We start from the raw sequence: 17,616 nt of genomic DNA on the forward strand, positions 1-17,616 counted from the left end.
CACAATATTCCAATGTTTTTTTACGGAATCTTTCGATATACAACGTTTCTTCTGATTTCAATGAGACTAACCTACTCATGTATCCTATCTTTAGGAGAAGTTCGGCAAAGACTGGATAAAAGGCAAGGAAGTGCCCGGCGACTGCCTGTCAGCCACGCAAGACGGGCTGAAGGAAGGCGGCACCTACGAATTCAGGGTGCGCGCTATCAACAAGGCGGGCCCTGGCGAGCCTAGCGACACCACTAAACCGATTGTCGCTAAGTGCAGATTTGGTGAGTACTTCCGAATAATTTAACCCTTGAAGTGGGAGGAACCGGCTCCCGGACAATTTATGTCATTTAAATTTGGAATTTCATTCATTAAAATAGAATTCAGCGAGCGATTTCGCTTTGTCGATGCGTTGACGATAGATCCAGTAGTCCCACATTTAGTTATTTAATAATTTATCTATCTATTCTACCAATATATAAATAAAACTGTAATTATTTTTAATAGGTAACCTTATTTGGTCCTTAATACCAGCCGCGCATGATTGACAAAGCGGTATATTCAGCTTGAAAGGACTTCTGAATCATTGTCACACTTTTTAGGTTCAACTTATTAAACCAGATAGATTCTTCTGTAATCGTATCATTTTAAAAATCTCTTTACTATCCAATCCTTCTCTTCTTTTCTTTTATAAGATTAGAGCTTTAATGCTTTTGTTTACAGACTTTATCATACAATTTCTTTACAGTCAAGCCGTACATCATTGGACAGGGTCTCCAGAACATGATCATCAAGAAGGGACAGGTGATCACCTTCGACATCAAGTACGGTGGTGAGCCTGAGCCCGAAGTCAAATGGATGCAGGGTGAAGAGGTAACTATCCCTTTTAGTATTTTTACTGTTAATTATGAAATACTTTTATTTTGAACAGATTGACTAAATTTTTTGAAACATTAAGAATCACTGATAAAGATTCTGATATTCAAATCAAAGGAAAAGTTTGGGGATACATTTAAAGCCTGTAACTCACTTGGACAGAACACAAATAGATATTTAAGTAAATACCCAGATACCTATGACCAAACTGATGGGTATGAGGATTCATGGGGGTTCTGCCCACCAAAATGGATGAGGTTGATTAAGTATAAATTCTCGAAACATTTCTTACATACTTTAGGTATTTATATAACCAACACTTTTAATTGAAAACAGTAGTATTAAAGAAAACAATTTTACGAAAGATCAATTTAATTAACATGTTTATTTGTTCCCACAAAGAAACGTGGCAAGGCGTACTCGGAGAAGGTTAGATGGGTGAAAAACTGGATGTTCTCATTTTATATGTCCTAAAACACTTACTTTACATTAATCTACTTTACACACAATGTGGCTAACACTAAATACAGACAGATACACAAATCCTGGACACTTTACTGAAATGAATCCTTTAGTTATAATTTGTGATTTCTATAACAGTACCTATAACTGTTGACATAATAAAACACAAGGATTAACTAAACGATTCATGTCATTAAAATCGCGAAGGACGCGACTAAATGCACTTGTAAGAAAACCAATGTACCAGCTTCTTTATGTCGTATTATCTTATCGCTTTTATTGTCGTAACACACTATTGTTTTATAGAAAAAAATCACAAATCTTCATGAATATACTAGGACTGTACCTAGCGTATTACTATTGTTATCTATAACGTCTTCATAAACATTTTCAAACTTTAATAGCAGCACTATTTACTTCTTGAACAAGTAAACTTTTTAATTCACATCACGAACAAGATTTTAAATGCATTACAAATTTATTTGAGGAGGCTTCCACTTTCTCTTTTGGATTATTTTGTTACCAAGTCTCAAATAAGTTTGTGCTTCCGTCATAAATGTAATAACACTATTGACTTTGACAATGGGACAAGTTGTCTGATATTGTTAAATATAACACACACTTTAACACCGAAAATATTTATACTATATGTTCACCAAGCACATATTAAGTAAGGAATTGTGTCTGAGTCGTCAACAATTTCGTCGTCAAAAAATTCCTCCCCTTCCCTTTCTTCTTCGTCAACTTCACACAGTTCATCGCACTCAAGTATTTTATCTCCTTCCCGTTCTCGTTCTTTACCACTTGCATCCCGAGGTCCACTTAGCTGTCGTATTCCAAGAATTGCCGACAACTCTGACTTTTACAAAAGTGCCAATGCCTTTGAGGGCCTGCCGCCAACATCGAAATCTGCCTCTCTATCGCTCTTAAATATTCGAGCAATAGAGAAGTAATTATGATGATTTTCGAATTTTCCATGTAGTAGGCTCTCTGATTCTGTGTAATGTTTCTTCTAAAACACAGGGCAGAAGTACCTAGTAAGTGAGCAATTCTCAAAGAGTTTGTACTTTTCGATCACATATTAGATTTTTATAAAAACTGGTATGCTGGCAATTGCTCAAGTAATCACTCAAAAAGACAACCTTTTCATCGATTCAGCTCTCAGCTCTTCAATTCAGACGCAATTCCTCAGCCACAAACAACTTAATAATCTCATGCTCTAATTCTAGGAAATCAAAGACGATGGCGACCGCATCACCATCGACAAGTACGAGAAGAATACGGTCCTCAATGTCAGGAAGACCACCAGGCCTGATAGTGGAAAGTACAAGCTGGTGCTCACCAACTCCTCGGGCACTTGCGAGAGTATTGCTGACGTTGTTGTGCTAGGTAAGATGCTTTTTAAGTATTTAAATTCTAGGCCTAAGAGGTCTCCCGTTCCATTGAGTTTTCAATCTTTATTTCGACATATCAAAATAGCATTTTTCTTGGAAATTTTTGATTATTGATAGAGACTAAAGTATAACTATTATCAAACTTCAAACAAATAACATCGGTAAAAGTTTAAAATGGCGGCCAATTTTATCGGACTCTGTAATATTACTCTTATTCTTATTTGAAGAGAACTCCGGCCTGTAAACTGTGGAAGTCGCTCTCAAACACATAGAGTTAAAATAGTTAAATAAAAACAACAGTTACTTGATGTAAGGTAAAAATTACCTATGTGCACAAGAAGTAACTGTTGTACATTTGTCTATATAAATCCTTCTCTAATATAAAATCTATACTATTTCAGACAAACCGAACAGGCCGAATGGTCCTATCGAAGTGGAAGACATCCGTGCCGAGAAGGCCACAGTCAAATGGAAGAAGCCCGACGATTGGCAAGGCTCAGATATCACCGGCTACACGCTTGAGAAGATGGACATGGTATGTCATGTAGTTAATTAAGTTATTTCATTGCACTGAGAAAGACTCCTTAATTTGCATGTTATTAAGACGCTAGCTTCATTATTTGATGTTCACGAATTATTTTATTCCACTTGTTGGTGACAACATTATTGCGTTCTTATAAAACATAAAATTTTGTCGCTATCGCGCTTAAATAAAAACGTTATAGAGACGCGAGTTTAACATTCGTCTACTTGCTAAAGTACTAAAATAAATGCATCTTTAAGCGTAAAACAGTAATAGTCATAAGTCTGCTTATGAGATAGTACCTACATCTAAGTTTTTTTTATAGGACACTGGCAACTGGGTACCATGTGGCGAATGCGGGCCTGAGCCCACACAGTTCCAGGTCAAAGGACTGACGCCGAACCACAAGTACAAGTTCAGGGTTAAGGCAGTCAACAAAGAGGGAGAATCTGAGCCTCTGGAGACCGATGGCTTTATTCTCGCTAAGAATCCTTATGGTGAGTCTTGTTCGAATACGAATAAGGTACTTTTACGCTTATGTAGGTATAACGTATAACTTTAATGCACCTAATGGTTTTCCCCTCTAAACAAACATGGAATGTTGCTATATTTAAGAGCCAGCTGGTATCAGAATATGTCATTTAAGGTGGTATTCCACCTGTCCAATTTCTTTGTCTAATTTGTATTTGCATCTCACATTATGCTTAGTGAGAGAGTGAGATGCAATGCACATTGGACCAAGATATTGGAAATGGGGCCGTCCATAAATTACGTCATCGATTTTTGACAATTTTGGCAACACCTAAAATCATCCAAAAATCATGCTTCGAATGACTCCGTTTCCTCCTACGTCGTGCTACCGTCATCCGATGACCAGACCCCCCCCCCCCCTAATTTGAAATGACGTAATTTATGAATAGCCCCAAAGTGGAATACCAAATTTCATTGAGATTCAGATTATGAATATCGGAACGCTAGAATTTTTATACGTAACTTTAGTAGCATAATTTGACAGTATGTTCAGTTCATAAAAAAATTAAGAGGTGAATAAATCACAATTTATTAAGTTGCTTTAAAATAAAATAAGCGAATGTACATTCACAATGTGTATCGGTGGCCAACCCTTTTATACGCCCACATTTTTCAAATTTGCCGCCATTTTCTATTGATGGAAATAGCTTGCCAAACTATAAATTGTAATTATTCTTGGGGAATTCTTTAGTTTCTATGATAGCAACTTCAAGCATCAGCTGTCACTGTCAGTGTCACTGTCACTTATGACATTTGTCAGGCTTGTTATTATGACCAAAACAAAACACTCGTACCGGTAAAATTATTTTTGATTTTACTACGATTCATACAAAATTATTACTAAAAGTATTCTTTAAAATAGCCATAAAAATGTATAAATAAATAAATGAATTCACGCTCCAGCTGATAAGCGAAACCAGCTTTAATTATAGTAAACAGTGTCCAGCCATATTGAAAAAGTAGCAAGAAGCATCTCGGGAGGTGCAGGCCCAAGCGGGACCGATGCTGATCAGTGGAAAACGATGCTTTTAAGGTTTGGGCCACACAGCTTCAAATTAAGAGAATCAATAGCAGCTTTAACAAGAAAACTAGCAAACGAAATAGTAGAATGGGATGCAATAAGGGCACTGCTAGCCAGAAGAGGCATCGCCCTTGACAAATCACCTGGTGTCCGCCCAATTGGTATAGGGGAGGTACTTCAACGTGTCATAGCAAAAGCTATGGCTCTGACGACTGGCACTGACGTACAAGAAGCATGCGGAGCAAACCAACTATGTAATGGAATAAAAGCCGGTATAGAAGGTGCAGCACACGCAATGTCAGAAAGCTTCCACGAAGAAAACACCGAAGGTATACTACTCGTTGACGCTACCAATGCATTTAATGCCCTCAATCGTCCATTAGCACTATGGAATGCCAGACTTCTATGGCCCAGATGCTCGAGATTCCTCTTTAATACCTATAGAGGACACGCAGTCATATCATTTAGAAATACCAATAAATACATATTAAGTAAAGAAGGAACGACCCAAGGAGATCCACTGGCAATGCAAATGTACGCGATTGGAATATTACCACTAATAAAAACATGCAAAAACAAGAATAAATACATTCAGAACTGGTATGCGGATGACTCTGCATGCTTAGGCAAATTTGATGAAATACTAAAATGGTTTAAGCTACTAATGAAAGAAGGACCCAGATATGGCTACTACCCTGAGCCTACAAAGAGCTATCTAATAGTCAAAGAAGGCCTTACAGATATTGCCAAACAAAAATTCGATAAATTAGGAATCAAAATTGTAAAAGCACATCGATTTTTAGGAAGTTTTATTGGAGACATAAGCGATAAAACCGACTATATACGACAAAAAACAAAAAATTGGATTGATTGCATCCTTAGAATAACAAAAGCTTGTGAAAAATATCCTCAAGCTGTACATACCGCATTAACTAAATCACTACAATGCGAGTGGCAATACCTACAAAGAGTGACTACTGGAACAGACGAAGACTACAATAACCTAAAGAACGCAATCAAGACTCATTTAACACCCTCCATACTAGGCAGAGAAATAACATCTATAGAACATGAACTCTTTGCTCTTCCAGCGAGGCTCGGAGGCCTTGCAATTAATGATCCCACAAAGCAAGCTAAAACCTCACATGCAATATCATTAAATGCCAACAAAATACTAATAGATGCAATTCGAACCGGCGATGAAATTAACATAGAAGACCATCAAAAACATGTATATGAAACTTTAAAAGAAGAAAGAAAAAAACGAGAAAATAATGAACAACACGAATTAGAATCAATCATGGATAAGCTAACAATAAAAACAAAGAATTGCATCCAAAGGGTAATTAACAAAAAATCATCACAGTGGCTAACAGTACTACCGACCAAAGCTGATGATACCGACCTAACAGCAACGCAGTTTCGTGACGGCCTTGCGATCAGATACGGGCATGAACCTTCTAGCCTGCCACTAACCTGCGATGGCTGTGGTGAAAATAACTTCAACCTAAACCATGCACTTAATTGCAAGAAGGGAGGGCTCATAAAAAGAGGCCACGACCAACACAGAGACGATATCAAAAGTTGGGCTGAACCAGCATGGGGTTCGGCTACTACTGAGCCAATAATGCGTGCCGCAACCTTAGATCAACCAGGGCTAATAAGCGACTTACTACTGGAAAGTGTATGGGAGCCAGCGAGGAAGGCGTTCTTTGACGTTCGCATTGTAAATGCCGACGCCGCCTCGTATGGTCTACTCACATGGCCCACGATTGCCCAAATACACGCTCGCGAAAAACATCGCAAATACGACCTGGCTGCAGAAGATCTCAGAGCCTCATTCACTCCTCTTGTGGTCTCCTGTGATGGCGCTGTTGGAACGGAATATGAATCCTTCATAAAAAGAACATCCCTTAAGCTCCATGAAAAATGGTCGAAACCATACTCACAAATAATCAACTGGATCAAAGTCAAAATACAAATATCAATCATCAGAGCTGTCTCTCTAAGAATTAGAGGTACGAGAAGAAGGATAGAAAGATTTGGATCTGAAGACGGCTGTGGAATACCCATCCTTGAAGATTAGATTTCTCTTCTTGCTACCACACAACTGTATTGAAATAAGCTTAAAATTGTATTATTTAACGTAATAAATGTGTTATCATTAGTAAACAGTGTCTACATTTTAAAACTATCAGCAAAATAAAACTATCAGTATTTGACCCGCAGACAGCAAATAGAACTATTCCATTAGTGTAAAACCTAATTCCTCACAACAACCATGTTTTATCGCCTATATTTGCCTCACCAGACCCGCCGAAAGCACCCAGCAAGCCAGTCATCATAGACTATGACAACCAGTCGGTCACGTTGCAATGGGAGGCGCCCACCGACACCGGTGGACGGCCCATCCTCGGCTACGTTGTGGAGAAGAAGGATAAGTTCTCCGCTGATTGGATCGAGGTAAATAACTTGCTATTGATAAAGTTTTTAGTTACGAAAATTGCTCTTCATCCAACTACGAAGTCGAATATACTCCTTATGATATCCCTACATTGAAAATTGAGTGTTTTCACCAAATACTGTAGAAAATTTCTTAGAATGGAAATACAAGGGATGAAACACCTAAAAGTTGCCTTTGCTGCATCACCTTTAGTGATGGTGCTGCCAATGATTTCTTCAATAAAGATATCTTTGATCTGACATTTACCCTTTGCATGTCATGCTTAAGATGTGTGTCACATCATCATGAACCTTAATGCAATGCACAAAGGTTGATATTGTGTTTAGCAGTCAAAGGGCTAAAGCAAAATCATAAATATCTGACATAGTAGACTAAATGAGATGACATACAGCTTCTTTAATATTTTGGGTAAACATAAAAAGCTAAGAAATTTGCGGACTACCAAATTTTAATAAGTTTATTTTATTACTTTATTACTTTCTTTTTACCTTTTTTTTATTTCTTTGTAACAGGTTAATTTTTAACAAGCAGAAATGTCTGCGAACAATGCTATTGAGCTTAGAATAAATATAAAAGTGGAAAACTTACTAGCAGGTTATTATTATTATTGACAGGTTGTCAAAACCGAGGACACCAAGACCGAGTACAAGGTGGAAGGACTGAAGGAGAAGATGGTCTACCAGTTCCGCGTGAAGGCCTACAACAAGGCTGGCGTCGGTGAGGCCTCACCGCCCACTGACAACCACCTCTGCAAGCATAAGAACTGTAAGTATTTGATTCATACTATAAATAGTTTAGTTTATCCTAGAAGCTTATTAATTAAATTATTATCTATCAGAAATGTCTAAATAGAGATTTCACTTAAGGCCTGTGCACACCCGCTGCGTGTGCGTGACGTGTACGTGTGCGTGCGGCGTTGTAGTATACAGATCCTTATGAGAGACGGCACACCACTTGCGTGACGTGCGCGTGTGCGGCTCCAACATTTTAGCGCACACGCACGTGCACGTCACGCACACGCAAGCCGGTGTGCACAGGCCTTAAGTCTTTTTGGGAAGGCTTTTTTATACACACACACATCAGGATGTACAGTCAGCAGTATAATTTATTAGGCATATGAGGTATTCAAAATACAACTTTAATACCTATTGTTAAAAAGTGTACCTATGTTAGTAAAAATTTAAATGCCTCACCCGCTTATCTACTGGTCCGTTTTTGACTGTATGCATGCCAAAATAATTAATGTGCCGGCAGGGAACAAAGGAAGAAACAGTATTTCTGTAGTCCTTAACTGTGTTATATGCTTATATGTAATGTTATTCGTAAGGGTGGTAATTCCGACTGTGGAATTTCTTTCTCCAATGTGTATTTGCATCTCGCATTTTGCTTAGTGAGAGAGTAAGACGCAATGCACATTGGACAGGTGGAATACCAACCTAAGGAACCTTAGCGCTGCCATGAGTGCACGAGGCCAGGCGTGGTTCACTCTGTGATTTTGTCCAGCCCACATCAATTTTGGTGTCCATAGCAGTTGCTCGCGCCACCTAGCGGTCATATCTGTCGTAATAGATGCGTTGTGTTAGAGAGTGAACCTTCTGTACCTAGTACTACTATTATTTATTCTGTGACGAAGACGAGGCGTGATATGTATGTTGGCAGACGATGATTTACCTACTAATAATTTTCTTACCTCTCCTACAGTGAAGCCTCGCATCGAGCGCAGCACATTCAAGTCAGTGATCATCAAGGCCGGCCGCACCCACAAGTGGTCTGTGGATGTTACTGGTGAACCTGCCCCGGAGATGACTTGGTATGTTTAAAATAAGTAATTAAATATATATTCGGGGACATCTTACACAGATCAACCTAGCTCCAAACTAAGCCAAGCTTGTACTATGGGTGCTTAGCGACGATATACATACTTATATACATAGAAAACACCCATGACTCAGGAACAAATATTTGTGTTCATCACACAAATAAATGCTCTTACCGGAATTCAAACCCTGGACCATCGGCTTCACAGGCAGGATCACTATCCACTAGGCCAGACTTTTAAATGCACCATACTTTTAAATGCACCATACTTTTATTCATAGTGGTATAAAAACTGATTTAGTTTGCTGTGGGATGTGGTTGTGGTTATATCTCTTATTCTTAAAATTAGCAAACATCTGTAAATTTTTCTTTCTTTTATCAACATATTAGATTAGACCAATGTTTATGAATAAAGCCATTAATGTTTATTTTACCCTTTGCTGCTGGCAAACGGAATGTAAAAGTAAGTTCTCCTCTTTCCTAAATTATATAAGTAACCTACCATTTATTGTAATAACCATACTATGATCACAATAGGTTTACTTACTTCACTGGCTCAGCGACCCGAAGTGGATCTTGGCCTCCAACACTAGATTTCGCCATTCGTTCCTGTCCTGTGGGATCCGACGCCATTCAGCCGCTTCGATATCCCATAGGTCTATCTGGACCATAGGTTTATATTAGATATATTATTATCTATGGCGGTGTACTAATTATCCCTAAATTGCATATTATTAAATTACTGATGTTAAAAAATTATTAAGCTGCTGCTATAATTCAACAAAAAATAACACAAGCTGTCCATCTACAGGTCTTGGCGCGAGAACATCAAACTGGTGAACACCGAACGCATCAAGATCGAGAATCAGGAGTACCACACCGATTTCACCATCATCAACGCGGTGCGCCGCGACACCGGCAAATACACGCTGAGGGCTGAGAACTGCAACGGCTTCGATGAGGAGACCGTCGAGTTGACTGTTCTCAGCAAGCCCTCATCGCCTAAAGGTGAGTCTTTAACGTCCTAGTGAAGATTCATATCCTAGTCAGTATCATACCCCACCACTTAGAGGTCGGTCTTCAATGCAATGTCCTCTTTGCTATCATTAAAATATAAAAAGATAAGATAAAAGATATTTATTCTGCTGCTTCAGACACTATAGAGACAGAATAATCAGTTGAACTGTTTTGCTGAATTCTTCAAATTCATTTTCAATTACAAAAGGTTTTAATTTATTTAATACAGTCACTTTAGTCCGATTGAATTTGAACCGTTAGAAAAAACACTCAATAAAATACCACACACATTAGGGTATTATTCCACCAATTTCTTTGTCTAATGTGTAGTTTGTCTCACATTTTGCTTAATGAGAGAGTGAGACGCAATGACACTGGGCCAAAATATTGAACAGATGGAATACCACCCTTAGGGCTCATTTAGACGGTGCGAGAACTCGCATGCGAGTTTTATTACATTGCGTTATTTGACCTCAATGGAACTAAAATCGCATGCGAGTTCGCGGGCCGTCTAAATCAGCCTTCACGATGATTCAGTTATCTTATACCATGTATTCTCAACTCAGGCCCGCTGGAGGTGTCAGACATCCACGCCACCGGCTGCAAGGTCCGTTGGGAGAAGCCGGAAGATGATGGAGGCTCCCCGGTCAAGGAATACGAGCTGGAGAAGATGGACATGGCTACCGGCAAATGGGTGCGCGTTGGCAGGTATGACATAATGAAATATACATTTGTACTAAAAAAAATAGAAAAACCAAAGGTTATAATATAAGGTATAAAATATGCTGGTCTCTTCTCGACGACAATCACTCTACAGGGTGAAATTGCTATATCTGACCAAACTCTGAGGGGTGAATATGTAGGTCATACTCAACAACTTTTACTATCTATGAGGCCAACCCCGAAATCGCGAAAAAAAATCTGCCGTCCCATACATTTCGGTGAATCGGAGTCAATGGTTTCTATAGAACAGCTGATTTATTTTTCGCGATTTTGGGGTTGGCCCCATAGTAGAAGTTGTTCAGTATGACCTTATCCACCCCTCAGAGTATGGTCAGAGATAACAATTTCACCCTGTAGAACCAATAACTCTGATCAGAATTTTCAGTGACAGATTGTGGATGAACCATCATAACGTCAAATTGCTGTGAATTTTTTAAAAGCTATTCGGTTATCACACGGATGTGCATTCGCACGTCGCTCCGAGCTCCGGTGTGGGAGCGGGATTGCGTTAGTAACGCGTATAGAGACACATCCACACTTTATCCGTTCAAAGTCCGTGCACAGCTTACACGGACTCTAAAATACTCCCTGTTAGCATAGTGGCGACTTTCAGTGCCTACAAAAATATATGAGCCATTTTGTCGGTTGGCACTATTTCCATATGACGTTTACTTGAAATCAACCTTATTAACAATTCGACAACCGACACATTTTTGGAGTTATTATAACAGATACATTTATTTCTCAGGGTTGCCGGCGACAAGAAACCTCTGGAGATGGAGGTGACCGGACTCGAGCCTGGACACCAGTACAAGTTCCGCGTGACAGCCGTCAACGACGAGGGCGACTCTGAGCCGCTGGAGGCAGAGAAGGCTATCCTGGCCAAGAATCCTTTCGGTGAGCACCTATTTAAAAGTTGACCTCCTTTGACCTCCATGCGCTCGGTTACAGTGTCATATCGACCTTCTTGCAATCATATAAGATTTACAATGGCGTGTTGTATATAAAGACGAGGTGTTCAAGGGGTTAAAACCTTTACAGCGTTTTCACATTGTCCGATCCGATATCGGATGTAGGATCCTACATCCCCCGTAGACAGGGGCGCCGTCTTTAGCGGGCACACACACTATATAAACATTATGAATAGAATAGAATAGAATAGAATATATTTTATTTGTATTCATTGTACATCGTCATATTTAAGAATTATTTACAATTAGGGGAACAAACATTATTATAATATTAAATGAATGTTACATTTATTATACAAGTCAATACGCTTCAATGCAAGTTAATTAGATTAAATATAATGGTTAATGAATTGGTCTGAACATAATTTAAACACAATTTCATTGAATTGAATTATAAAGATTAAAATGTCATGAAACAATTTTTTAAATAAATTATTTTTTAAATAAATATTATAGGGACATTCTTACACAAACCGACCAAGCCCCACGGTAAGCTCAAGAAGGCTTGTGTTGTGGGTACACAGACAACGATATATATAATATTGTATAAATACTTAAATACATAGAAAACAACCAAGGAACAAATATCTGTATCATCATACAAATAAATGCCCTTACCGGGATTCGAACCCGGGACCATCGGCTTCATAGGCAGGGTCACTACCCACTAGGCCAGACCGGTCGTCAATTATATCAGACTGATAGCTTAGCTTATAATTATACCTACACATATTCATTTTATGGTTCGACATATTTAGTCATTCGTCCAAAAATTCTTTCACCGAGTAGTATGCTTTTGTTGTGCAAAACGTTTTGAGTTCACGTGTGAAGCGTCGTTCAGTACGCAATTTTTTTATAACCTTACACATACGCACACAAACATATATTATCGGTCCGACAGGGGGCTCCGACATGGCTGAATTTATCGGAAGCGCCTTTCCGATATCGGATGTCGGAAGGCGCCTTTGAGAAAAACAGGTGCAGGAGAGTGCCATATGGCATCAAGTCTTTGCGTTATCTATCGTTTTTTTAGTAATAACTATTTATTAATAGAGAAAGAGAATAAAATTTAGTAAACCTTATTAGACAGTTATAGGTTGAACAGATCGTCAGTTACGAGCTTAGAGCATTTAATAACTGGAGTGGCCATTAAGAGCTTACCCCTCTGCCGAAAAACTTACACAATTGTGCAAACTTTTGTATGGACTGACATGGTTATTTGTACGTTACGTACAAATCATGTAGACATAGCAATACATTTGACATCCCCTCCCCCGCAAAAATCGGCAGATTGTTTCGTAAAGAAAATGACAGCGATGACATCTCCGTTACTAAATGCTTTAAGGTTACGAGTAAAGATTGATTGTCTTTGAAATTGAAAGTCTTAGGGCCGGTACAGACGGACTGCAACCCGACTGCAACTTGTATGGGAACTGCACGCCGACGTTGCAGTTGACGTGCAGTCGATGTGCAGTTCCCATACAAATTGCAGTCCGTTTGTAACAGCCCTAAAGCTCTGTTTTCCTAGGATAGCGGTGCCGTCATATAGCGGCCGTCTCCATACAAAATTATACTGCTAAATATGGATGGTGTAGTATTTTGTATGGAGACGGCCGCTATATATGACGACACCGCTATCCTAGGAAACCAGAGCTTTGGACAAATTCGTGCTCCAGACGTATAAACTGATGAAAATGAAATGTTGTATGTTTACAGATGTCTCGGACAAGCCCGGCAACGTCGAAGTGGCAGATCACGACAACGAGAGCGCCACAGTCAAATGGGACCCGCCCAAGAGCGACGGCGGAGCGCCCATACAGAAGTACATTATACAGAAGAAGCCGAAGGGTGGCGACTGGGAGAACGCTCTAGAAGTAAGTAGAACAAGCACTTGTGTTTTGTACTTCTTTTATCCCTTGCTCAGGAACCTTGGGATACTTCACTGATTTGGGGTTAGACAGTTTATGTTGTTAATTTTTTTGGTTTAAATTGATGATGACGACGTCGGAAATGGTGCCACAACCTCACTGGCCAAGGCCCTAGATCACGCGGCCGCGGTAGGCCTAAGAAGCGCTGACTGAGACTACACGTGCCCCAGGATCGAAATACACACATAAAATCGACAGTATCACAATAGAAACTAGTCACAACTCACAGACAAGACATCCTCCAGACTGAGCATAGTAGCGCTACCCCCTCTGCCTCAAATATACGGTAGTTTTACTCCATTTTTGAGTGTCTTTGTGTGACGTCCGTGTCTTTGAACGGACCAATCAGGGCACGGGACTCGCTCACCTCGTCCCCCGCACCCCAGTATTTTTGGCAGCATCGGTTTCATGAAATAATTGCTCTAAACTCCGTCTAGAGGATTCCTAGTCTATGTCACAACTCTGGATTGCCGGTCCAATGCGCTACGATTTACAACATAAGGTCATTCTTAAAGAAAGAAATCATAATGTTGTTGAAATTAAGGTGTCCGATTTTAATTCTTTACCTATTATTTCGCAGGTGCCCGGTACCGCCACGGAGGGTAAAGTGGACGGTCTGCCCGAAGGCAGTGAATACCAGTTCAGGGTGATCGCCGTCAACAAGGCCGGTCCTTCCGAGGCCTCCGACCCTACCAAGATGACCACCATCAGGCACAAGGCTTGTAAGTATACGTTTAAATCATCATCATCTCAGCCATAAGACGTCCACTGCTGAACATAGGCCTCCCCCTTGGACCTCCATACGTACCGGTTGGAAGCGACCCGCATCCAGCGTCTTCCGGCGACCTTAACAAGGTCGTCTGTCCGTCTTGTGGGTGGACGTCCTACGCTGCGCTTGCTAGTCTGTGGTCTCACCTCGAGCAGTTTTCGACCCCATCGGCCATCTTCCTGTAAGTATACGTTTAAATAATATATAGATACGCAGAAAGCGGCTGCACACATTAACACAGTCATGTATAGACACATTTTATCTCCATACTATTTTCATATATGTGTTATTAGATTTACAGTCTATTGGAATCTGATGTGACGTCGTTTTTTGTGACGCGTCAGATACGATTTTGATTCCGTTCACAAGCGCTGAGGCGCATTGGTAGTGAGGACACAACCACAGCAGTTCGGATACTGTGTATGCGTCGCTGCTGTGTTCTGATGTGTCAGATATCAGTCTCATACGATTGCTCAGTCCGAAAACCATGTCAAGTGCGGCTCTGCACTTGACACAAAACATTTTCTTTCTGTAAAATTAAATAAATGAAGGTTTTTATTAAAACTGTTAATGTTTATTCTAGTGAAACCCCGCATCGACCGCACAAACCTGAAGGCACTGGCTGTGCGCGCGGGCAAGCCGATCTTCTTCGACGTCAACGTCAAGGGTGAACCGGCGCCTACCGTGCAATGGTTCCAGAAGTGGAAGGGAGAAGAGAAGGAGGTGAGCTATAGGGCCCGTGCATAAACTATAGGGGGCAGCATAGGAGCCGTCCGATTTTTGACGCGAGGCGTAAATAGCCCACAAGATGGCACAACCTACTATGCACAAGGACACGTAACAACGAGAACGGTAGATGGTAGCACTTGCTTTGGCAATGTACATGTGCAAATATGTTTCCGATTCAGGCCACAAGATGGCAGACCCTCCAACGCGCACGGTCCCTATTACTTAATTTATTTAACTCGTGTACTGGATGATTAGCAAGCCTCACGGCGGTGAAAAACTTTAAACAGAAACCGTTACGCTTGGTATTTAATAAACACCCCTGAATGTGTCGTTTTGCGAAGGGGTACTTTTTCTGAGAGTTAATAAAGCACTTTAAACATCATAAATACAGTTGACAAATATTAAGCAAAAAACCGACGGGATATGATCGATATTTTTATAAAAAAATAGCGGCTGTGTTTGGCCAACTTTAAGATTGAACGTCATTCGTAATCTGTATCCTAAAATAGGTTTCTAAGATTTACTATAATCTACTCTTTACAGGTGAAAGAAAACGTCATAAACGTTGACTACAACACCAAGTTAGACATCAAGGACTCCGTCCGCGCCATGACCGGCACCTACCGTATCTTGGCCACCAACCAGCACGGCACAGACGAGGCTGAGGTTGATATTACCGTGCTGAGCGCGCCGGGCAAGCCTGGTGGACCGCTCAAGGTTGCTGATGTTACCAAGTCTGGCTGCAAGCTGTCGTGGAAGAAGCCAGAAGACGATGGTGGTAAGTATTCTTCTAATTTTGATAAATGTCAAAGTCTGTTGCTCTTGGCCTGATTTAATTCACTTGACCTGACAGGGCCCATCGAGGCATGGATATAATGAGTATGAGTTTGAGATCACAATGCTGAGTTTGATAACTGAATCTCTGATGATTTGATCTGAAGATCTCTGATGTTTTGAAGGAGCTGCAGTATGGTGGTAACTGTCCCACTCTAGATTGCCTTTAACCTAGCTCTTGTCTGTATCTGATAAGGATCCTGGCCGAATGTATAGTCATCTTTTAAAGTCTGTGTTTAAACCATTTCCGTCAGTAGAAAAGAGCGGCAAATTAAAAAAAAATTTAGTCGCAAAGGGTTACCGTCCCATAGAAATTTTGAATTTCGCGCCTTTTTCTACTGTCAAAGTTGTTTGATCGGCGATTTTTTCTGTCCTATACAACACAACCGAGGTTCGAACCCCCGATTTTTTACCACCACACACATATGAAAGAACAAATTCATGGGCAAAATTGTCTGTCGAGCAATGTGATTACAAACTAAGTCACAGATGAAACCGATTTTGAGATAATTAACTATTTAGGATCCAAACGTTAATGCTTAACTATTTTCCACAGGCAAACCAGTAACCGGCTACGTAGTAGAAAAGCTGAACAAGGCCACCGGCCGCTGGGTGCCGGTCGGCAAGACCGACGACACGGAGATGGAGGTCAAGGGTCTGCAGGAGGGCGAGGAGTATGAGTTCAGGGTCCGCGCTGTGAATGATGAAGGCGAGAGTGAGCCGCTGAAGACGGACCATAGCATCATTGCGAAGAATCCTTACGGTGAGTTGGTCTAATGTTTATGTGATGTAAGACACGGAGATGGAGGTCAAGGGTCTGCAGGAGGGCGAGGAGTGAGTTCAGGGTCCGCGCTGTGAATGACGAAGGCGAGAGCGAGCCGCTGAAGACGGATCATAGCATCATCGCGAAGAACCCTTACGGTGAGTTGGTGGAGTGTTTATTTGAATCTATGGCAAGTAAAATAGAAAGATCACAGATCAAACAAAGAAATAATTTACTTGAGGCCTCTTCGTGAAAAAAATGTTTTCGCAGCACCATAATGAGAGCCTTGTCAAGGCCAGTGCGCAGTCTGTTGAGGTGGCTAGTTCGCCTTGGGCGCAGTCTACCCAGACACCGCATTATGAAGCGTTTATAAAGAGTACGAGGTCACCACACATATGTGACGTCCCATGGGTAAAGGCGGTTGTACATATGCGCCAAAGGAAAATTGTACATATGTGACGTTCCACGGCAAAAGGTACCTTATGGCGGTTGGCGCTTACGCCATTATTAACGCCGCTCCAATATTATTGCGGCGCTGTGACGTAAGCGCCAGCCGCTATAAGGTACTTTTTGCCGTGGAACGTCACATATGTACAATTTTACTTATAAAATGTTACGAATCCAGCAGCACAATTCTTTAATAACCCAAGAACACCCCTAAGCCTTAATAATGATAAATATTCTTGAAATAATGGTCCTGATTGTGGGCGCAACGGAAATAAGCAGTCGCTATGCCATACTAAATTTGTATGGGAGAGCATATATATGGTGACCTCGATTGACTGATGTGCTCCGTCTAGTAGTT

General features: G+C 40.5%; 1 protein-coding gene across 1 annotated transcript in view; it reads left to right on the plus strand.

Annotated features, from left to right (window-relative positions):
• Positions 1-17,616, plus strand: part of LOC134801507 (twitchin) — a 159,122-nt gene that overhangs the window by 58,425 nt on the left and 83,081 nt on the right. Inside the window, 16 exon segments of the mRNA XM_063774119.1 lie at positions 95-272; positions 737-861; positions 2,556-2,715; positions 3,122-3,255; positions 3,569-3,740; positions 7,107-7,258; positions 7,874-8,024; positions 8,961-9,069; positions 9,889-10,085; positions 10,661-10,802; positions 11,566-11,714; positions 13,505-13,662; positions 14,297-14,438; positions 15,069-15,208; positions 15,758-15,992; positions 16,605-16,811. Of these exon segments, the coding sequence (XP_063630189.1) occupies positions 95-272; positions 737-861; positions 2,556-2,715; positions 3,122-3,255; positions 3,569-3,740; positions 7,107-7,258; positions 7,874-8,024; positions 8,961-9,069; positions 9,889-10,085; positions 10,661-10,802; positions 11,566-11,714; positions 13,505-13,662; positions 14,297-14,438; positions 15,069-15,208; positions 15,758-15,992; positions 16,605-16,811 (2,551 nt within the window).

Source organism: Cydia splendana, chromosome 22 (assembly GCF_910591565.1).
Source record: "Cydia splendana chromosome 22, ilCydSple1.2, whole genome shotgun sequence".
NCBI lineage: Eukaryota > Metazoa > Arthropoda > Insecta > Lepidoptera > Tortricidae > Cydia > Cydia splendana.